Genomic DNA, 24,130 nt, shown 5'->3' with positions numbered 1-24,130 from the left:
ATTCAAAGTGCTGCTCAAAGTTCTTCCAAGATTCAACACATCAGCACAAGTCCATACTTCATTCGCGAAAAACGCTACATTGGCTCTCGAATCAAAGCGAACAATACGAAGATTAGAATCAAGAGATACATTTAGAGTTATACTCACAAAATAATCAACAAAATGTTTAGGAAGCTTAGACTGAATCCAACAGATAATAGCACCAATAGTGCTTGCTAACTTTTGCTGTTGTAAAATATATGCCCATTAAGTTGTAAGATCCTTTTAGCTAAATTAGTATACATTTATCAGATGGGAAGATTAATTCTGACCAGCATCAAAGCCGTCTTAGCTCAGTGGTAGAGCGCGTGGCTTTTAACCACGTGGTCGTGGGTTCGATCCCCACAGACGGCGAATTTTGAATTCTTTTTTTACTTTGTAATTGAGTTGCATAAAGAACATTCTCTGCGGTCTTAGTTCTTCTAAATGACATGATGTTTCAATTTTTTCTCTATAAGGTCGTTGACAAACTTATTTTCACTATATTTACCCCTGCATGCCACATACCTTTTCCTCTGTTCAACTTGGTTCTATAATTTTTATTATGATCTTATTCCATGTTTATCTAAAATTATGATTAAATAATATAGACTATTTTGCTTGATGCTACAGTTAACTCGCTGTTTCTTAGGGGGCTGCCTCTATCGGTAAAAACTTATCCGTACCCGATATTTACAGCAAACCAATAGATGTGTGACGTATGTTTGAATATTGACTTTTAGCATTTATCCATTACTAATTAACATACATTCTCACCCCATTATAAGTTTACATAATTTGGTTTAAATACCTTGTGCGGTAAGTATTTACCGTGGCTTGTCTTCAGTTCACCTTAGACATCGGAATGCTTAAGATAATATCGGTGATAAAGTTATCTTCCAAAACGGGTTACAAACTGAGATGGAAACTAACAAATACTAACACTAGCAACGCTTGCTGACTTTTTATAACCTTCCTGCATAAGATTCTATACTTCTATTGCTTCTTTCTTGACTGGAACTTTCTGAAATCGCCTGAGGAATAAACTAATACTTCATCCATCTCAAATTATCTGTCGTGACTAACTTTTGCCACCCCTTAACAAACATTAGTTAGGAAATGCTTTAACTATTTTACTTTGAGTGATATTTGAACAATATAACATGGCCCCCATAAATGAGGTGTTTGTATCTTCAAAAACAATAACTAAGGGTGAAATGAACCAAAAAAGAAAAATTGTCTGACAACTTAGACAACTATTTCTAGAAGTCATGGAGTCCGGCACTTTTGTAACCCAAAAAAAAAAAATTTGGAACCAAACTAACCCATTAAAAAAAAAAAAGAAAGGCGTAGACAGCGGAGATACGTGCGTGAAACCTTTCCCTAAAACCCCCCGAACCACCCTTCATTCTCTTCTCTTTCATTTCCTCCATCTTCACCCTTTCAACACACTTTTGCACTTCCAAAAACATGTCTCAAAGTTTTGAAACTTCAATGTTTGCTATACAACCCGATATTTGCGAATGTAGTTATTACTGTAAACTAAAAAATCAAAGACTCAAGATAATCCGAGTTGCCGTTTTTGGCGTTGTAAAGTGCCCGAAGTAAGTGTTTTTACATTTTTTAGTGTTTTTTTTTCACGTTATCTATATATTTTACATTAAAAAACTGATTTTCTTGTAATGTTTATAGGATATGGGTGGATGCAAATACTTTCGGTGGGAAGATAGCATTCACGTGGATAAAACGGTGGCGGCGAAGTTTAACAATCTAATTTTGGATAGAGATACCGCGACTTCACGTATCTCTAGAGACACCGCTAAGTTGGATTCGGAATTTAAGCTTGTGGAAGCTGAAGAAAAAATTGAAGGTTTGGAGGTGTTGCTCACCAATTCTGAAAAGAAAAAAAAACGAAATTTGCTGAAGGCTAAATTTAGAGAGGCTCAACACGAGAAAATAGCTTTGAAAGAAAAACTTAAATTATAGAAGATTATTTATGCTATATTGTTGTTGTTCATTATTTATATGTATTTTGTTTATTAAGTTTAATATTTGTATGGATTATGTTTTTTACAAGTTGTACCTTTTCCCCTATAATGTAATCCGCACCCTTTATGTACTAACTTATTTGTGTTTAATTGTGAAATTGTCAATTAGTAATAGACTTTAACAATAAACATTGAAGAATTAAAAACATGTCAAACTAATTCAAATTTATGACTTCATCATAAAATAAAAATACAAATTAACAGCCTTAGTCCGAAACTTAAATGACCCATAATCTAAGACAGTGAGCCTAAATAGACCCTAATCATCATCAGAATAGAAGTCCTCAATATCGTCCTCAGAACGATATTGGCGGTCTCTTAACACACATCTTTTTTCAGGAGATGTTAGTTCTCTACCGGTTGATGATGCTTGTTCTTCGGCTAACTTTAGCATGTAAAATCTACAACGTCTTGCCAGCATTCTGTTGTTTTCTTTTCTAATCCTTTGTACGGCCATCTCACAAGTTGTTGGACCTACTCGAGGCATGGTTAGTGAGTACCTTGTTGGGATTAGAGCGTTGAGATTTTCCAAGTCATGAACAAGACGTTCTGATTCGGCAATCCGATGTGACCATTCTCGGCAAACCGCAATAATATTCTCGCGGATCGAATATTTCACCTAACTGAGTAAAATCATCATTACGCTGTACAAGAAGGTGCGGATTTAGCTCGTCTAGTTTGAAATCACTGGTATCACTCGAAAAACTACTATGATTTGAACTCTCATCATCACTACTATTTAGTTCTTTTGGAAGGAGTAAAGACCAAGCTGAGTTTCTACTACTCGACATTGAATATAGTATGGTCTAATAACAAAAGAAAGGGCTACTTATATAGTTGCAAACCCCCCAGTACCCTCGGGGGGGGGGGGGGTCTCTTTATGACCCTACCTACTTACCTTATTATAAGAAAAATATTAATCTTCATCGGAGATTTCACAGTCCGAATCCCACTTGGATCTAAATCTTGTGCTACCATGCATACCATATTCTACCCTATGGTAACGTATTTGCATCCGATTGTTCTCTTCGCGAAAACGATTAAGAGCAAAATTAAACTCTTGTGGAGTTCCGCGAGCCATTGACATAGCACGTTTTTTTGGGCGTTTAAGCCCTATTGAAGCTAACTTTTGCTATAGTGCTTCAGCCTCCCTAACACGCCAATTCCACTCCTCTCTCATTATTTTATTGTATTCTTGATTGAATCTTTTGTTAGGGTTATTTGAGTAATGAAAATCATCATCATCTAGTTCTCATGTCCTACCCATTGCTTCAAATATTTTTGCTGGGGTAAAACATGTAATAAAATCAAGATTTCCAAATTGGTTGTAAAATGTCATGATAACTCGTTTTAAAGTGAATACTAGTTGTTTGTCAATCATGTTATATATAGTACTGCATATTTTGACCGTGTATTTGAATTAAATTCATATTATGCAATGTTCTTGTGCGCAATAGGACATGATTTGACAACATATCATGCATGCCAATTTCAGCTTTTTTTTTTACACGTAAAGGACATGATGTGACAACACAATGCTGCATTTTTTACCGTTTATTTGAATTAAATTTATATTACGCAATGTTCTTGTGCGCAATAGGACATGATTTGACAACACATCATGCATGCTAATTTCAGCTTTTTTATGACACGTAAAGGACCGATTGGACAACACAATGCTGAATTTTTGACCGTGTATTTGAATTAAACTCATATTATGCAATGTTCTTGTGCGCAATAGGACATAATTTGACAACACATCATGCATGCCAATTTCAGCTTTTTTTTGACACGTAAAGGACATGATGTGACAAAACAATGCTGCATTTTTTACCGTGTATTTGAATTAAATTCATATTACGCAATGTTCTTGTGCGCAATAGGACATGATTTGACTACACCTCATGCATGCCAATTTCAGCTTTTTTATGACACTTAAAGGACCAATTGGACAACACAATGCTGAATTTTTGACCGTTTATTTGAATTAAATTCATATTACGCAAGAACAAGGGTGAATATGAATCTATTTAAGAAGAATCTTTGGACGAGGTAAAAACTCATCCATTTAAGTCTCTTAAGTCATTCAAAAAAACCTATCTTAAGTCATACAAAATGTCTCAAGATATTCCAGCAGTTAAGGTTTCAATACATTGGGATGGTATTATCCTTGATGACAATAGTACAGTTCGTTACAATAAAAGACCAAACGTTCATGTTAAATGTCCACTTGAAATGTCTTATGAATCACTAGTCACTTACATATGTGAAAAAATGAAGGTTAGTCCATATGGGTATGAAATCTCTATAACGGCGGATATCCACTGATCGGTTTCCAATGGTATAGTGCTTTATGGTAGGCATTATATCAATGATGATGATTCTTTAAGGGATTATTTGAATGCGCCAGAGGAATTAAAACATTTAGTCGCCCTTAATGTTACGGAGATGTATATTGAAAAGATACCCGAGAGAGGTCCCATGACAACGACCGGTCAAGCTAACACGTATGGAGATTTTAGTTCTTACGGGGGTATTTTGAGTGGCCAGGTGCCGCTGGAAAATCTTACCCAACAATTTAATCAAACTTGGTAAATATGCATTCTTATATTATTATTTTGCGCAATAGCACGTGTTTATTGTATGTATTGATAAATAACCATTTTTATATTTTTGTAGGAGTTATAGACCTGATAAGAGTAATATTGGGCAGTCATCTCAATTTTGTGGAGCAAGTCGTTATTATCAGAACTCTCAGTCCAGTGGAGCGGATTATTATAATAATTCTCAGTTTAATTGAGCTGATTATATAATAATTCCTAGTTCGGTGCAGCTGATTATTATCAAAACTCACCAGTGGTATCAACTGTGGATGAAAGGCAGTCCTCTCAGTTTGGTGGAGTTGATCATTCTCCACACCATGCTCATAATCAATATGTGTAGGTTCATCACCTAGATGCTATATATATATATATATATATATATATATATATATATATATATATATATATATATATGTGAATTTGGAATTTAACATATGCTTTTTATCGTGTAGGAGGAGGCCTTTCTTAGATGGCGCTGGTTGTCAAGTTATATGGATACATCGAGAGAGTGATGGCGATGAACCGACTAATAATGCGAGGTAAGCGATGATGAAGATAGTGAAGGGGATGAAGATACGCATTGTAGTCCCCAAACCAAAACGAACCAACTCAACACCACGTACCACCTCCAATGGCCGAAAACCCAATTCTAACGACTCGACGCAATGGCATTCGACTATATTCCATATCTTGACGAGTCTCGAGGTCGTGAGGATGCATTTGTCTTCACAAGAGATGATTATCAAAGTCACCAAAAAATGTGGATTGAACCAAAAAATCCCATGACCGATGAATGGGTCATTGCAAAGGGAATGCGGTTCATATATATATATATATATATATATATATATATATATATATATATATATATATATATATATATATATATATATATATATATATATATATATATATTTGTGAATTTGGAATTTAACATATGCTTTTTATCGTGTAGGAGAAGGCCTTTCTTAGATGGCACTGATTGTCCAAGTTATATGGATACATCAGAGAGTGATGGCGATGAACCAGCTAATAATGCAGAGGTAACTGATGATGAAGATAGTGAAGGGGATGAAGATACGCATTGTAGTCCCCAAAACCAAACAGAACCAACTCAACACCACGTACCACCTCCAATGGCCGAAAACCCAATTCCTAACAGCTCAATGCAATGGCATTCTGACTATATTCCATATCTTGACAGTCTCCAAGGTCGTGAGGATGCATTTGTCTTCACAAGAGATGATTATCAAAGTCACCAAAAAATGTGGATTGAACCAAAAAATCCCATGACTGATGAATGGGTCATTGCAAAGGGAATGCAGTTCACATCAAAAAAGATATTGCAACGGGTACAATCGGGAATGTATTGTGTAAAGGGTATGAGGGTGTTTAAGGTTGATGACTCAAACAGATCGGTATGGAGGCTGATTTGTAGGCGACATACTCAAGGTTGTCGCTAGTTGCTTCGGGGAATTGCTAAGCCGGATGGTCTGTGGAAAATCACAAAATTCCACCCGAAGCACACTTGTGATATGGGACAAAGTCGAGCAGATCATTGTAATCTAGATATAAACATGATTGCTCATGTGCTACTTAAACACATTGAGGAAACTCAGGTAATTTATCGACTTTACATTATATATCTTATAACGATTAAAATATCATTGTTAAATGTTGTTTGTTTAAACTTATGCGGGATGCCTATCAAAACTTGTATTGGCATGGTCCATCAAAATATGGTAAAATCATAAGCAAGAGAAAAGGATTTCTCGGGCATCGACGATGCTTTTGAAACGATCTTTGGAACTTGGGAATCCTCTTTTCGGGTGTTGCGGGGTGCGTAGGCGGCTACAACATGCTAATCAGCATTGTTGTACGACGGCTTTTAGAGGCGAGAATTTTCGACTTCGTCTTTTGGGCATTCAAACCAAGTATTGATGGTTTGCTCGGCAAGAATGTGATATCGATAGATGGGACCCATGTGTATGGCCGATATGACATTAAGCTCTAATTGCAGTAGGTATGGATGCCAATGGGTCAATATTCCCTCTTGCTTTGGCAATTTCCGCCAACGAAAGCAACGAGACATGGGGGATGTTCTTGACTCATCTAACAAACTCATGTTATTAAGGGTCGTCAAGGCATATGTGTCTGTCGGATCGTCATAAAGGCATATTGCACTGATATGCGTACTGAAAATTTGCCGGAAGCCTCCACATGCTTACCATCGATATTGGCAAAAGGCAACAAGGTTAATTTGCAAACAAAGCTTGAAAATGGCAACGTAAACAAATTGATGTGAAGTGCGATGCGCATCAACAGAAAATGGGTTTGCCAAATGGGAGGCTGTAAGGAGTGAGTGAAGAGGCATATGTTTGGTTGATGAAATTAGAAGTTGAAAAATGGACTCTTTATCTTTGATGGAGGAAGGAGATGGGGCATGCTCACATGATGCTTGACTCGGAGTCTTTCAATGGACTCTCGGCTCTAACGAGGGACTACCTATCACTGCAATGGTAAGACTAACTTTCAGGCAGGTCGTGGAGCGATTTGCGGATAGGACAAGGCAGGCCATAGGACGAGGGAACATGGATGCCAAAGCCTTACAAAAAAATGGAGCACTATAGAAGAAAGGCAGAGGGTCACCAAATGACCGAGTATGACGTCGTTCAACGAGTGTATGAAGTTAGAACGGGTTATTGCGACGCAAAGGAGGAAACAAACATATCGTTCGAGCGTACACAATCATACACTTGTGGTAAGTGGCAAACGTACCACATACCATGTTCTCGTACGGTCGGGTGCTTTGAGAGAATGGCCGAAAATGTAAATGATTATGTGGCGGAGGAATATAAGGTCGTAAAATACCTTAAAGCATATTCGGGCCAATTCGAGTCCCCTTGGTGATCAAGCTTATTGGCGTACACGCCGTTTTTTATGATTGCGAGCAAGAACCATATCCGTAAATTAGGAAAAAACAAGCTAACCCGTTATCACAATCAAATGGATGTTAGCGAAAAGACTTACAATCAAATGGATGTTAGCGAAAAGACTTACTCTCGCAAGTGCTCGACATGTAAGCAATTTGGGCATGATAAGCGTTCATGTGGGCAAAAAACTCGTGGTGGCGACACGTACGGAAGTAAAAGAGTGTCAGAACTTGATTTTTTTTTTTTTTTTTTAAGTCTATTGTAATTTAATGATGTATTTCGTTGCTAATGGAATGAAATATTTTTTTGAACCTCTCGTATTGGATGAATTATTTTTAAATATTATATTTATTTTTGCACATTCAAAAAGTGTGGATTACACAATACAATAACAAAATAAAAAAGACATAAAAGAATCCGCACCCTATAAAATATAGCACTTAAACCTAAATATAACAAGTTTTCAAATGTCTTGAAGACTTTCACAACTCCTAAAAACGACAATCCAAAATGTATATATATACTTGATGTAATAGTAGATATTATTGTACACTAAAAAAAATATTAAGTTCTATATAAAATATTTATATTCCGATGTTTCGAAACGTGACTAATCTTCGGTCAAAGAACGCAGAAAACCTTAATTTCTGAGTTTGAGAAGAGAAAGAATAAAGGGTGGTTCGGGGGGTTTTAGGGAAGGGTTTCACGCACAGATTCTATGCGTGAAAGGAACAAAATGGAAATGCACACTTTAGCCCTTTCACGCACAGAATCTGTACGTGAAGCCAAGTTTGATTTTTTTTTTTTTTTAATGGGTTAGTTTGATTCCAAATTTTTTTTTCCGGGTTACAAAATGCCGGACTCGAAGTCATGAAACATAGTCTGAGACGGAAGGAGTATTTCAAGGAGGTACCTTTCAAATTGACAACGTGCAACAGGAAAGATGATAGACAGCAAATAGCCTCGAGGGTCCACTAGGGAATAAGACAATTTAACAACAATAAATGTACGTTTTATGAGTCAATGAGTACCACTCAGTTTCCACTTTGGACATGTCTAAAATTTCCAGTGTCTCAAACTTGAGAGAGAATATTTTCTACTTATTCAAGAGATCTAGCTGTCGCCAGATCATAGAAAGCTCCATCAATTTATTTGCTGTTTGATATATTTTTAAAATATCAAGTACTAAAATGTTCAACCCCGTCAGATATTAAGCTATCAAAATGATAGTAATCAAACTCATAATAGACTAAGGAATACAAGCTCGCTTTATGCCATCTTAAAAAAACACTAACAAAAATTAGAAATTCCATCTAAGCACAATGCAACATTATCGAAGCAGCAGCAGCCAACCAGCATCATAACGAATAAATGGATTACAAAAGTTGCAACAGAACAAGGAGAAACATACAAAATTAAAGAAAGAACAATCCGATAACAATTGTTGAATTCGTACCAGCCCCAAAAGCTAATTATGGTATGAGTTCCGCACGCAAACAACACAAAATAAGATCAAAACCACGTAATGTCTACAGGATGACAAACCTTTAAAATAGAGTTTAAAACAACAAACCAATATCATATCTTAGCCATTCTCCTGTCCCAACAAATATTAACATTTCTCTTCGACAAAGATAAAGAGAACATCCAAGTGCTGTACTAGAGAAGTTTATTTAGTTGGCGCGGCTTTTGAAAACATCCAGACCCATCTCAGTTGGATCGGTTGCTTGCAGCTCAATCTGAATACCATCCAGTTCCCTCTTAAATCTATCCTTGGAACTAGCATAGATCATTTTGCTTCTGACCTTAGAGGTGTCAGGACACCTAAGCAAACACACGGAAAAATAAACAAATATGAATAATTAGTGAGGACTCTCCAAAAAATAAGCAATATAAGAATATTCTTGGGATAATTACAGCAAATCTATGGGTTTTGTATATTAAGTATAAATATACATATTGTAAACAAAATGTACATAAATATACATACAATAATACATGTTATCAGTGTATAAGTTTTGTATATTTAGGCTAGCGCCCGTAAATAATTTCAGCCTACTGGCCAAAAATGAAAATAGCCCTATAACTACAAGCAATAATAATAATAATATATAAATTATTGATTATAATAAGAACAAAGCTAATCATTGACAATACCATGCAATAAAGAAAATCCTGCTCTTTGGGACACTCTCCTTTGTCAGAAAGTCAAAATCGTAAACTGCATAACGACACTCATCTGCAGGGAGGTGCGTACAGAAGTCTTCATAACTTTCAGCTGGCTCACCAAGCTTTTCCACAATGATTTGCTTTTCCTCAATCTTGAATACTATGAAGCGGTAAGCCCTTTTAGTTTTCAACTCCATAAACTTCAGTTTGCAATCGTCGTGCACAGCCATGCCTGATGCAGAGTTAGCCTACGAAGAAAATCCAAGGTAAATAAAGTTTCTTCATAATATTACAGCAAACTAGAAGCAACTAAATTATATAAGATACTTGTATAGATATAATATAAGTTAAAACAAACAACCAATGCATATGAATGACTCCCCACCTAGATCAAAGCATGACAGGTAACAATCCTGGATAAAAGAAAAGGTCTATAGTATATTTAGTACCAATTTAAAAGAGGTCTATAGCAGGTTGACAACCAATATAACAGTTTACCTATGATTATCTTCTGGATACTAAAATGACTTGAATAAAGTAGATAGATACAACAGATTCATATAGTCTCCCAACTGGTTTAGTGTTGGTGTTGACTGATTTACCCAATATCAGTAAAGATGTTTCATGCCTTTTTTTTTTTTTTTGAGACTTATGTTTCATGCCTTTTTTTTTTTTTGCATGAAACTGACAACAATGAATTAAGAAGAAAAAAGGAGGTAACTAAAACGTAAATGCACAACAGATTAAATTTCAAAAGCATTAAACGAAGAAGAAAACACACCCTTTTTTTATTATTAAGAAAATACACATTGAATTATCTGATAAATGAATATGCACAAGGCAATGTGAGCCATCACCCCTTGAAGCTACTTATGTTGAAAACCAATACAGCCATACGAGGATGATTTCCTATTTTGCAATAAAAAAGCCATAATGTTTACGGGAAATTATCAAGTGAACCCCCCCCCCCCCCCTAACTATCAAAAAAAAAAAATTATCAAGTGGACTTGGTAGCTGAAAAACTAACTTAATCATGATATACACAAATCTACGAAAAATCATTTCAGATGTATATATTTTTCTAATGTAAAGAAGGTACAAATAATTACTTTTGGTCTTATAGACTGAACGTGGAGAACAAAAAACGTTTAGAATTGCAATGTTTTGACCATAATAATCTTTTAGCCATTGATCTCAGTCAAAAGTTTTTGTAAAGTAATAATTGTACTACTATGTTAAAACTATATGTCTGCTTCATAACTAAAATCACTTTGCAGCTACAATGAACTCCGTTATTTCTTACGGGCACTATATACAGTTTACTCCTAAGTTGCGCAGACTCTCCGTTTTTGGTACCGATCCTGTCTCGACACGGGTTGGGAGCGGGAGCGGGGTACGTCCGGGATACGGTCAACCAAGTTCGGATATTTTGACTGGACGCCAAGACAAATTTGGGGGAAAATTGAGATTTTGGCTTCTCAAAATTAAAGATAAAACAGATTATAAGGAAAATGACATAACTTCAATATTATAGCACTTTTGTCTCATTTTTGCTGCTTCGTGTTTCACAGAAACCAAGAATTCAACATTTATAGCTCTACTTTTTATAATTTTTTAATTTTCTTACCCGAATCCCCGCACCCGTATCCATACCCGGATCCACACCCCCCAATCTTAAAGTTTAGATTTTGCTGAATCCGACACTCGGATCTGTACCTGTATCGGATACCCGCACCCGAGTCCAAGCAACTTAGGTTTAGTCTCAGCTTAGCGGGAAGAATAGCACGGAAAAGAAGCCACATAAAACTTGGAAGTGAAACATAAACTATAAATTGAGTACAAGAAATATTAGCAACTTGTTCTTTAAGTTGAACACCACATGTTGACCAAAATTTAAAATAAAGGCACCCTTGTTTACCCACTTTGAGATGACAGAAAACACAAATCTGACAAAAGATACTGTGAAACGAGAGAATTCTAAGCTGGTTTTACAATACAAAACAGGCCAAGTGGATCACAAACCAAAGCATTGCTCAAATTCAACTTAAGCAAACACATTTTATTGATCTTAATAAGCACATCAAACCTCTGTAGGTGCACCAAGAGAACATCTCACTCTCTACCTCTGCCTAATAGCTTGTAACACCCACAATTTACCAATTATAATTAGCTCCGTATTTCATGTTGAAACCGACATAAAAAAATCCGAATCTCCGAAAAATTCTTCGCATAACTCAGCAAATGCCAAAATAATTAAAATGGGGAGCTAAAGTAAATATCGCCTAATTCGAATGACCTCTAAATTACCCCAGCATAAACCAGAAGCAGCTTGACATTGCAACCTAAGCCTTTTTTTTTTTTTAAGGCAATGGATTTTGATTAATGAGAAATCCAAACAAAGGGAATTAATAGAATAACCTTCTAAATTGCCCAAGTATATAAAGATGCAGCTTTAGGAATCTAAGTAACACTGCACCCACAACATAAATATATCTGCTTTTTCGAACAATCTCAACTCTATAAACACAAATACTTTTGAAAAAGTTCAATTCCATATATACACAACACACACATATATAGGCATCGAGTGTGCCCCTACACAGTGGCAGATCCAGGATTTAAGTTCTTAGCATTGAACTCATTATATTTTTTTAAGTTATGGATCCATATATATTATTTGTTACATTTTTAGTGATTTTTCACACATAAATTTACGTTCCACATTCTAAACAACCTGGATTAATTTTCAAAAAAAAAAAGACTTCAACAACCAAATGCTCATAGATCAAACCAGTAACCAGCCTCAAATCCAGTGGATTAAATTACACCAATTCTGATCCATCATCCATTAACTAAACCAGAATCTAGGGGTTTCGCCAATTAAATGACACATAGATGCACAGATCAAGGGGCCAAAAACAAGATCAGTACACAAATAAAGCCTAGCACTAACTAAAACGTAATAACAACATCATCAGTAGATAAAAATCAACGATTCTTCTCGTTTTAAGTTGAATTATTACTACAAACACAGCAAAAATGAAAATAAAAAACAGTACAAATCAACAAAAAGTAGATGCACAGATCATAAGGTATACAGATTAACTAAAACAAAAAAAAAGACACCATAACCAGTAGATTAAATCAACAATTTTTCTAGTTCTAAGGTGAATTAATATCCGAAACAGCCAAAATGAAAAATAAATTTCAACAATAAAGTGAGACTTGCCATGGTGAAATCAAATGGATCTGAGCAGATATTTTTTGTGATTTTTTGCGTGTATGTTAGAGAGAGAGAGAGAGAGAATTTGAGACCAAGAGGAGACTTGAGAGAGATAACAAAGGCAATTTGTCTGAGAATCCTGAATTTTCAACCCTTGCTATTCGGTGTGAGAAAATGATAAAAATGGTCTCTTATGTTTTTGTGTAGGTTCAAAGTAGTCCTATAAGTATATGTATTTAACATTTTTGATCTCTTATATTTTGCAAAAGTAGTACTCCCTCTATCTGATTTTACGTTAAGAGTATTTGATTGAGCATGAAGTTTAAAACAAATCATAAAAATTTATGTGATTAAAAATCATTTCATTAAAAGTAAAAAGGTGCTCGTAAAATTACAGTTGATTTTACCCGCAAAGGTAGCTCAGTTGATTGAGTATGGAGCTTTCATAATGGAGGTCTCAGGTTCGAAACCCCTGCCTACAACAGCAGGGGATTACCTTCTGGGTCGAGCTCGTTGCACGGGGCTTGCCTAGTGCGGGTTATCTCTTTTGTATGGTTTGCGAGCTATTGTACGGGCCGGAGTTTACTGTGCGCGCCGAAAAGGTAGCGAGTACAACGGGTTCCCATGTCATCAAAAAAAAAATTACAGTTGATTTTTTACTAAATATAGAAATGTGTCATTCTTTCTTAGATTGACTAAAAAGTAAATACTGTCATATAAATTGGGAAGTAATAATTTTTATATATAATATTTAACAATTTATGTTCGTTAGGTTTGATAGATTTTGTTAAAAAGCAAGAGACACTCTTATCGGGAAAGACCAAAAAAAAATTCTTAAATTGGGTCAGATGGAGTATAAAAAAATTAGCAGAACACATTAAAATGTTGTACTAAACTATAAAAATAAATCTAAAATAGCAGAAACTACAAAAATTGTACCTCTAAATGTAAATTTCTGTTAATTTTCTTCTTCTTTTTTTCTGCATAGTTTCCGTCAAAGCTAACCGACAGAATTCGATAAATATTTGACAGAGAATGAACATGTTAATTTTTGACAAACTTAAGTGACCTAAACTGTCAAATACATACTTAAAGGATTACTTTGGACCTACCCTAATATATGGGACTTTTTTGTAATATTTTCTATTCGGTGGCTACGATCCACCCCCTACTTTTACCCTCGACCCTACTAAATATCATGATGGCGGTCATACTTTGAAGCTACAGATGGTAGTGCCAATAATAAGAGGCCACGTGCTACATTGAATTGACTGGACTACCCTTTAGAATCGTAACGCTATGCAGTTGCTTGTCCAAACTAAGTTCAAACAAAAAGGCGAAATACAAAGATATTGTTTGGATATGAAATATTTCTTTTTTAAGTAAAGATTAAATAGCGGATTGATTTTTTGGAAAAGAAATTGAAGACAAGTTTCAAGTTTGAAAATGTGGCTTACCGGTTTTCCAAATGATAATTTTTAACAAAGTAGACTTTTTTTTTTTCAACTTAAATGTATGTTCAAATACAACTTCAACTTTCAAATACATTTTGTCAAAAAAAAAAAATTATAAATTTCATATTTTTTACATCCAAACACCTACATAATCACTAAAAATTGTCACTAAGTAGGCGTTTGACCATATGATTTGGGACCTCAATATTAAGGTTTGATTTGAAATCAACGTTTGTTTATAAAATCTGCACAAAATTTCAACTTCAAATCATGATTTCAAATCCCAAATTCTCTAAAAAGTAGGATTTTAAATTTTAGATTGTGATTTTAATATAAAACTTGTCTCATTAATTTATATTTTAAAAAAAAAAAAAAGATCCATAAGAATATCTACCAATCATATTTACTCTTACCAACTATATCTATATTCACTCCGATCGGGAATGCATGCCCCGCGTGAAAAGATTGTTCGTACCACGTGCGAGGATTATATTAAGATTGTTACACTACAACTCATGTTTAATTTTTTTCTTTATTGAACTAAAGTTCAATCAATAAACGTGTATTTAGAAAGGTCTACTCGTAGCGTAATTTATTTTGTTATGAACTATGGTTTGCTCATTTAGTAAGATTGTATAAGAATTGGAGACGTTTTGATAGTTTTTACAAATTGTAAGTTTTTAAATTTATGAGAAAAAATATAATTTAGAAAACTCAAATTGCACGTCCAAATAAAATTTTAACTTTCAATCAAGCTGAGTTCAAATCACTAATTTTAATTCATGATATCAAATCATGTCAAAAAACGGGCCCTAACACACAGATACACACTTTAACACTTTAATTAGTTTGTGACTAGATAGATAACTGTTTGATGGAATAATTGTGTCCCATGAACAATCGTACAAGCCATTAGCAAATTTGAAGTGTGAATTACAATCACCAATAACATGGCCTGAATACCTCTTACTTGATCTATATAAATAGTCAGAGTCCGGAACATAAATGACCTAATAAAAATCAAAATGAACTAAAATACCCCCAAGAAAAAAAATTGTTACCAATGTACCTTTAACGCAGGAATTTCCTGCATTAATGACGTTAGCTCTTATAACGCAGGAATTTCTTGCGCTATAGAGGTACAGATTAACTAAAACAAAAAAGACGTCGTAATCAGTAGATTAAATTAACAATTTTTCTCGTTCTAAGATGAATTACTGTCCGAAACAGAATTTCTTTCTCCATATATGCGCGACTCTTTTTTTTTTCTTTCTCATTTTCCACTTCTTCCACCCTCCAAAAGAGCCTAGAACCTTCCTCCAAATATATCAATATAAATTTAAGGAGAAATCAAGGATCAAGAGGTCAATATTAAGAGAATCAACGTCAATATTAAGAGAATCAAGTGTGGGATAACTTACTAGGGTTCGAAGTCAAGAATTCCATTGGTATTGAAGTTGGGGTTCCTCTCAAGTGAAGAACATCCATCCAAGGTCATCCTTATATGGTTAAAGTTGAGTTTTACAATTGTTTCATGTTATTGATGGTATTGAGTAGTTGAAGAACTTGAATTAGGAAAAATTTATGGAATATGAGCTCAAATATGCAAATAATGGTATGTTGAGTTGAAAGATAATTTGAGTTATGATTCATGGTGTAATATGGGTATAATCTTGTTACGAATGACATTGGTGATGTTGGGGAAGTATTATGTGAATGATGAACATGATGTTGTATTACAGTTATAGTTATGGAGGATTTTGGAAGTGAATTTGGGGAAGTTGAATAATGTCTAACTTGAAGGAGTTCGTGTAGTATGATATTATGGGTGTTGTTATAATGTTTGGGAGCTGTTTTATTATATGGGAAAAGTTGTCGAAACAAAGGAAATGCTATCCAATTTTTATTGGTCCTTAGTCGCTTTAGTTTAAGCTTAAGTATACTTCCGATTATCTGATTTTAGTACAAACCCTTTGTATGTAGAATTGTGAGCTCGGAAGGAGAGCGCTTTACTGATATAGTTAAGGAGACGTAAAGGTATGTAAGGCTAGCCCTTTTTCCTTCATAAGGCATGACTCTTACGTTTTATCTTCCATGTATTCCATGAGCTTCTTATATCCTAAAAGCTGAGAGTTTATGAACGGTAAGAGTTCTTGTGAGCTGAAAATGAGAGATGTTTCATGTTAATGATGATAATGCTATTTTGAGCTTGTTGATCGTATTTCTATAATTTCATTGATGTTATTCTTTGTTGTTGTCTCATTTCATGATACTAGTTCTTTCAAGGTGAGACATAGCGATGATGATGATGCCATAATGTAATCGGAGGTTACCGATCTTACGTCACTCTGATAGAGCTATAGCCTTTATTTGAGCTCGCATGCATGCTTGATGCTATGTTTATGTATGACTACACCGGGCCTAGTTGGCCGGGCATGACACCACTTCGGTGAGCAGCTTATGGATAAGGATAACACCGTGTCTTATGGCACGGGCATGACACCACTAGTAGGTAGCGTGAGATGATTACCCCGGACGCTGGCTAATGATGTTACTGATTCAGACAGTTTACGTATGTATGTATGATATGTTTTAAATGGTAAAAATGAGCATACATGATTCCGCCTCAAGAGGCACGCAGTTCGGTTATCTTTCTTACTATATTTTCTGTACTTTCCTATTATGTTACCATACATGCCTTACATACTCAGTACATTGTTCATACTGACGTCCCTTTTCTTTTATGGACGTTGTGTTCATGCCCACAGGTAGACAGGGGGACGACCCAGATTCCTAGGAGCCGGATTAGCGTGCACAGGAGCACTTCCCTATTCCGGAGGTACAGTTTTTGATATGTTCTTTTGTGTATATACTTGGGTATGGCGGGGTCCTGTCCCGTCTTCATGACTTCAATGTTTCAGTTAGAGGCTCGTAGATACATATGTGTGGGTAGTAGGTGTTATGTGACCCCTTTAGTGTATATTTTGTATATTATTATTATTATTTTTGTTGCCGTGGGGGCTTATGTATACATGCATGTTTTGTGGGATATTTTATGATCAATTCATGGTAAGCATTATCTTGGAGATTATGTATGTACAGCTTGGGCACGATAGTAGTATGATGTGTGGTGCTCGGTAGTTAGCTCCGGGACCCGTCATGGCCCCTTAATCGGGTCGTGACACTTATGGATCAAGTTTTATACTTAAAATTTTTGAAACCATGGTTTCAAACCCCAAATCATGCCTTGTTGGATGATTTGGGTTTCAAACCATGAGACCATGAGATGGAATGCATGTCCAAACGCTGATTTCATCTCATGGTTTCAAACCGCATGTCCAAATGCCTACTTAAATGACTCTAAAAGTGACAGGTGGTACCAAAATAATCCATCAAAAAAATAATTACATAACTACCTTTTGCGCACTAAATTAGTGAACAATAGGGGTATGAAAAAGTCCGACCCTTTATTCATTGGCCAATAGTTTTGAAACTCACTTTTTTTCCGTACTTTGACCAAAGATTAGTCATGTTTAATTTAGGATGTCGCACGAGTTATTATTAAACGACAATAAAAACTAAGATAACTAATTATCATTCAGAAAATAATACCAAAAAAATATATAATATTAACATAAAATATATATTTTATTTACAAATACACAATCTCCATCCTCTTAGGTCCCACATGTGGGAGCCTTTAGAATTACCTTAGGCCTAAGGCGAACCCCACCACCCTCACCATCATCGCCATCCCCCTTCTTCCTCTTAATCCGTACATGCTTTATGGCATGATCATCCTGCGTTCCCTTCCTTGGGGGCTTGTTCAAAATATGCTTCCTATGGGAGACGACGGTAGCCGAAATGTAAGCTTCAGTAGATGAGCCAATCTCAACAGGAGACGGGTCCATAGGCGCAGAAGAATGAACCTGAAATAACATATAAACAATTTAGTTTAGATTTATGCTAAACTAAACATGGAATAACATATAAACAATTAATTAATACATTCTTTTATTGTAAAAAATCAAACTTGTGTGTCGATGGGCTCCTGAGATGGCTGGCGAGAGGGCTCCTTAGAGGGTTCATGAGCGGGCTCCTCAGCGGTCTCCTGAGCGAACCCCGAAGCCGGAGATGTAGATGGTGCTGGAGCAGGAGACGGGTCCACAAGCGCAGAAGAAAGAACCTGAAATATCATTTAAACAATTTAGTTTAGATTTATTCTAAACTAAACATGAAATAACATAGAAACAATTAATTAATATATTATTTTATTGTAAAAAATCAAACCTGTGTGTCGACGGGCTCCTGAGATGGCTGGTAAGAATCCTCCTGAGATGGCTCCTCAGCGGTCTCCTGAGCGGGCCCCAGAGCCGGAGACATGTCGAAGTCCTCGAATAAGTAACCGAAATCTAGCTCCGTGCCACCCTGTAGATCACGAGTTGGCCGCTCACCCTGTAGATGACGAATTAGCGCCTGTGCAGGCGATAGCGGGAACATGTGATCTGGAAATAAATCCGGCGTATATACAGGTGTCGACGGATGCTCTGAAGTCGATGGTTGGTAAGAAGTTGACGGGATCTCTGAAGTCGACGGAGGCTGCTGGGCTGGAGCATGCTCGTCAGGCTCATCTATTAGACCACCATCCCCTCTGGCCCCACCCCCGCGTGACCGGCCCTCCGGCCTGCCACCGGCCCCTAGCCCCTCCGCCTACCCTTCCTCGGCCACCAGCCGCTCTGGCCCCACCTCCTCTGTCACCCCCTTCTACCACCACCACCTCCTGTATGACCACGACCACCCGCTACCTGATGTGGGACATCTGAAACACGCTCGTTGAGACATTGGAGCTCCTGTGCCTGTAGCATACCATCCGCGCTGCATATCCCGCTGTCTCGGGGGCATCCATATAGTCCAAGCTCTCCTAGCACATCCTCTGTACGGTCCGTAGCTGCATTTGTTTGCAAATATTAATGATTGAATAAATTTGTAACGTAATACATAAGACGGTTAATTAAGTTTAAGACTAATAAAACTTACCAACGCCTCATCTTGTCACTGCCGCGAGTCCGCATATCCTCGCGGGGTTGCCAATCAAGCTGCGAGTGATCCGGGTGTACCACTCTATGTACCTTTGGACCAGAATCGCATGTCCGACCACTGCTAGCGTCCCTACCCTCTGATCCCAACGGTGGACCTGGAGATGCATAAAGGCCCGCCATGCATCAATAACGGCCGCATGCTCGTCTAGCGAATAATGGTCGTGCTCCCAAGTAACTTGCTCAGGTATATTATGTACATGGCCGAACTGTCATAAGACGCGGTCGGGCACGTGATCCTCAACGTTATCCATATGTATCAACGGACACCGCGATATCCACGTGTGCATACCAGCCCTACAAAACGCCGGCAGCTGATCCAAAATCTGATTATACGGCGTCCATATAAAAGCCTATAAAAAGAATTGAATTAGCTAACAATAAAAGACTAAAATAGTAAAAAAAAAAAATAATAATAACATATTAATGTTAAATCAAAAAAACTTACCGTGTACGCCCTCTGTTACACCTTGGAAAATTTCCTGTTAACGTACAGTGAATAGACTAACGAAGGGCATAATGTATACGATGTTTTGGTAAGTAAGAAATAGCATTTGATGACCTTAATCAAGATTTCAAAGGCATATAAGGTAAGGAAAGAAAGTTGTTAAGGAAAGCAAGTTATATGTTGTGTGTCGGACAAGATTTACGAGCATCAAATTAATGAGAGTTTAATGATGTTTTGGAGAAGAGTCATAACTTCCCTTAGATTGTTAATGAAGTGTTAAACAAGTGTCGAGAAGGTTCCATAAGGATTGGAGATCAAACGAACGACGGAGATCATTTCAGGGAGAAGGAGTTATACGACTGACTTATACGGTCCGTATAACATTATATGGTCCGTATAAGGGTCCGTATAACACCCAGCAGAGATGTCGATTGCTTAGTGGTGAACCACGACCACTTATACGGGCCGTGCAATGTTCCACGGACCGTATAAGTGTCCATTGAAGTCCCGACGGACTGATTAAGTTGCAAACATAAATACATGTTCCCACTTCATTAATTTCATTTCCCACATTTCTTCATCTCTCTCAAGACCTATAGAAGGGTCCATATACTTCATATATAAGAACACAAGGGAAATTGATGATCAACTTCATCAAACCAACACAAATCAAGAGTGTGAAACACATTAAAGTCATCTAAGTCAAGAAATCCCATTGGAAGTGAATTAGGGTTTTGGTGCAAGAAGAGTATTGCCACTCAAGGCTTGTTCCTACAATATCTAAGGTAAGTTTTATGGTATTTTCATGATGTTTGAGGTATTGAAAAGTTGAAACACTTGGATTGTAGAAGAATATAGAAAATGGGTCATAAATGTGGGAATAGTGCCATTGTTGAGTAGTAGTTTGGAATGAATCATGAATATGGATATGTTATGAGTGTAAGTAGGTTATGAATGACATTTGAACATGGAATAAGCATTGTATGTGAAAGAACGTAATAGTGAGCTATGACCATGATTATGGAGAATTTGAAGTGAAATTGTGCGATGTGGATAATGCAAATGAATGATGATTGTTGTTTATGATATTGTGATTGATGTTATGAATGTTTGGGAGTTAATATGGAATATGGAGGAAATCGTATAAACAAAGGAAATGCTATCCAATTTTCTCTAGCTTTAGTAAGCGCGTTCTTATAATCGCTTAGCTAATGTTAATGCGAATTCTTTTGAAGGTAAAGACGTGAGCATTAAAGGAGAATGAGCAAGCAATAGAATAGTTAAACGACAAAGGTATGTGAGGCTAGTCCTTTCTTTCTAAGGCATGATTTTCCTCCTTCTTCATGAATTTCCTATATTCCGAAAACTAAGAGTTCTTGTTCATGAATAGCCATATGAGATAAGAGATACGTTATGAGTATGATAATGATATGATGTTTCTATAAAGTTAATGATCCTAATTATGATTCTTTCATGTTGTTCGTTGCGTTACACTCACCTTATATGCTAACTCCTTCAAGGTGAGGCAGAATGTTTATAAATGTTCCTTAATGGAATCGGGGGTTCACGACCATATGTCACCCTGGTAAAGTATAGTTGTCCTTGAGTTTCCATGCATGCATTATGATGAGTATATTATGATGAGTATATTATGATGAGCATATGATGATGACATTACACCGCGTCTATATGGTCGGGCCGACACCGCTAAGGCGGGCAGCGTATACACCATGGCCAGGTGGCATGGGCAGACACCACTAGTGGGCGACATGAGATGGTACCCCGGACGCGGGAGACCTGGACGCAGGCTAATGCTAATGATTATCACATCGTACCTGTATGGTCGGGCAGCTTATACATATATGCATACATGATATGATGATGATTATGAAAGTAAGCAAAGATGTATTATTTCTTTTATGATTCACGATCGATTCTGATTGCTCCTCATTTGATGCCTCATCATTTCATTGATGTATCATTATTGTTTATGCCTTACATACTCGGTACAATGTTCGTGCGACGTCCGTTTTCTTTGGATATTCGTGTTCATGCCCACAGGTAGACAGGGAGGTGATCCAGACTCGTAAGAGCTATTAGCTGATTGAGAGCACTCCATTGCTTCGGAGGTGCCATTGATTTATTCTTTTGGTATATACATGTTTTGGGCATGATAGGGTCCTGTCCCGTCTATATGTCTAGTACTCTAGTAGAGGCTCGTAGATGTGCAGTTGTGGGTAGTATGGTCTCACAGTTTCTCGTCATATGTATATATATTTATATATTATTTTGATAGCCAAAAGGGCTCATGTATATAAAGTGAATATGTTGTAAATGAAAATAGTTTTCTATGATTATGAGCATAAGAAATATGAATGAATGCAGGATGAGTAATAGAATGAGTGGTGCTCGGTGGTTAGCCCCGGGTACCCGTCATGGCCCTAATCGGGTCGTGACACCCTCATATGATCTAGCTGATCCCTGAATAGGAGAACTCGCGTGCATATCCACATCTCGGATTACGCCTCCCGTCCATCTCCGCGCGTAGGGCACCGCCTCAATAATATAGTCAAGCGGAGGGTCAGCAGCTGTGGGCTGAAAATCTCTCATCCTAGTCCATACCTATATCTGAAAGGGTCATTAAAAAAATATTTTATTAGTCGTTGTTTCAAAAAGTTATATTTAAAATAAAATTACACGCACTTAAATATATTACCTGGAAGAGCGGGCAAAATGCAGCGACATCTCGATGCTGTAGCGGGCATTGGGAATTCTAAGTTTAACCGGCTCGCACATACCTCATAAAAAGAGGGAGGTGTCCCGGGGAAGTACGGTTGTGAATCGTACCGGAAAAGTCGGAAAAACCCGCCAACCACTTAATGGTGCTCTAAAGGATACATCTTAGAGTCGCCACCTAATTTTTAGGAAATTAGGAAAACCTAATCTACCAAAGTCTAGGTAAGGGTTCTGGTGATCCCCCAGGGAAGGTGTTAGGCACCCCGGTATTAAGGATCCGCTCAATTACGGTTTACCTATGGGTTCTAATAGTGTGCCTTATGATTACAAGAGTTTTGATAAAAATTGCTTTATTTTTTATATTCCTGAAATAAGATTTAGTCATTTCACATACAAATACGCTTTTTCGAGAAATCGTCGAAGTATAGTTTTGCTCAAAATTGGGCGCGAGTGTCGAACTTGAACACCTAGGCTAATACCCGAAGGCTCTTAGCCTAGGTAGGACTCTACGTAAGTCTACCCAAAAAAGGTTTTTAAAAAAAGTTTTTTAAGTATTGAAAATAGTTTTAAAAATAGTTTATAGGCATATTATACGTATATAAACCGTAATTTACTTAACTAAATTATCTAATTTTTATACAAGTTTTAGGTCCATTTTTTAACATTTTCTATACAAGTATTTATCAAATTTTACAAGTTCTATATGTTACAAATCAGTCTAGAAGTCTCAAATCTGCTCTCAACGGTCCAGTCCACAAGTTCTTTAAAATGCCACTTTAGTCCTGAAGATTTTAGAAATCAATCAGATTCAGTCCCTTATCGTCCAAACAGTCCCAATTTAGTCTTTTACTAATTTTAGCGTCAATTAATTTGTGAAAGAAGTTTTAGCGACTCAAATACACAGTTTTAAACATAAGGTTCCCAATCTAGAATTTTAAAACTCATATAATCACAATTTAAATGGCATAAATGTAAAATTGAGGGACTTGGGCCGACCAAGCCCAAGAGAGAAAGTAAAATGCAATTTCGGGTCCTTAATCCTACGTATGCTCCAATTTGCGCTCCATTTTTGTAGACTCGATCTAATGGAGTTGATGGGCCTCATGGAAGCCCATCAACGAATTTTGGGGGTTGGAAAAGACAAGGGTTTAAAGGATTAGTATTTGCTCAATAATTATAAATAATACGGAAATTAAACTACATAAGATTACTACAAAGCCAAAAATATGAATTACAGCACTTTGGGCAAAGCCCAGTAATAGATAACAATAATCTGGAGCCACAGAGGCCCAAAATAGAGTACCAGACCTCAATTAGTAACCCAAAAAGATAAGAGAACAACATATATAGTTGACTGGAATAATCCAACTAGGTACCAGGCCCAGTTAATGGCCCAATACTT

The 24,130-nt window shown here is 36.6% G+C and overlaps 2 protein-coding genes and 1 non-coding gene across 3 annotated transcripts; 1 reads left to right on the top strand and 2 right to left on the bottom strand.

Annotated features, from left to right (window-relative positions):
* Positions 1-321: 321 nt before the first annotated feature.
* TRNAK-UUU (transfer RNA lysine (anticodon UUU)) lies at positions 322-393 on the top strand. Its single transcript has one exon. It is a non-coding gene; the product is annotated as a tRNA-Lys (tRNA).
* An 8,606-nt stretch (positions 394-8,999) lies between these two features.
* On the bottom strand, positions 9,000-13,128 carry LOC132050385 (actin-depolymerizing factor 2-like). The gene is made up of 3 exons (XM_059441618.1): positions 12,995-13,128; positions 9,760-10,013; positions 9,000-9,426 (listed from the first exon to the last, which is right to left on the bottom strand). Exons 1-3 carry the CDS (start codon positions 13,001-13,003, stop codon positions 9,276-9,278), a joined length of 414 nt encoding a protein of 137 aa, XP_059297601.1. The 5' UTR covers positions 13,004-13,128; the 3' UTR covers positions 9,000-9,275.
* A 4,997-nt stretch (positions 13,129-18,125) lies between these two features.
* LOC132048996 (uncharacterized) lies at positions 18,126-19,667 on the bottom strand. The gene is made up of 4 exons (XM_059439676.1): positions 19,578-19,667; positions 18,739-18,924; positions 18,482-18,634; positions 18,126-18,377 (listed from the first exon to the last, which is right to left on the bottom strand). The coding sequence occupies exons 1-4, from the start codon at positions 19,665-19,667 to the stop codon at positions 18,126-18,128; spliced, it is 681 nt and encodes a 226-aa protein (XP_059295659.1).
* Between the last annotated feature and the right edge of the window lie 4,463 nt (positions 19,668-24,130).

The sequence above is a fragment of the Lycium ferocissimum genome, chromosome 3 (genome assembly GCF_029784015.1).
Source record: "Lycium ferocissimum isolate CSIRO_LF1 chromosome 3, AGI_CSIRO_Lferr_CH_V1, whole genome shotgun sequence".
Classification (NCBI taxonomy): Eukaryota; Viridiplantae; Streptophyta; class Magnoliopsida; order Solanales; family Solanaceae; genus Lycium; species Lycium ferocissimum.
This window is presented reverse-complemented; position numbering and strand designations above follow the sequence as displayed.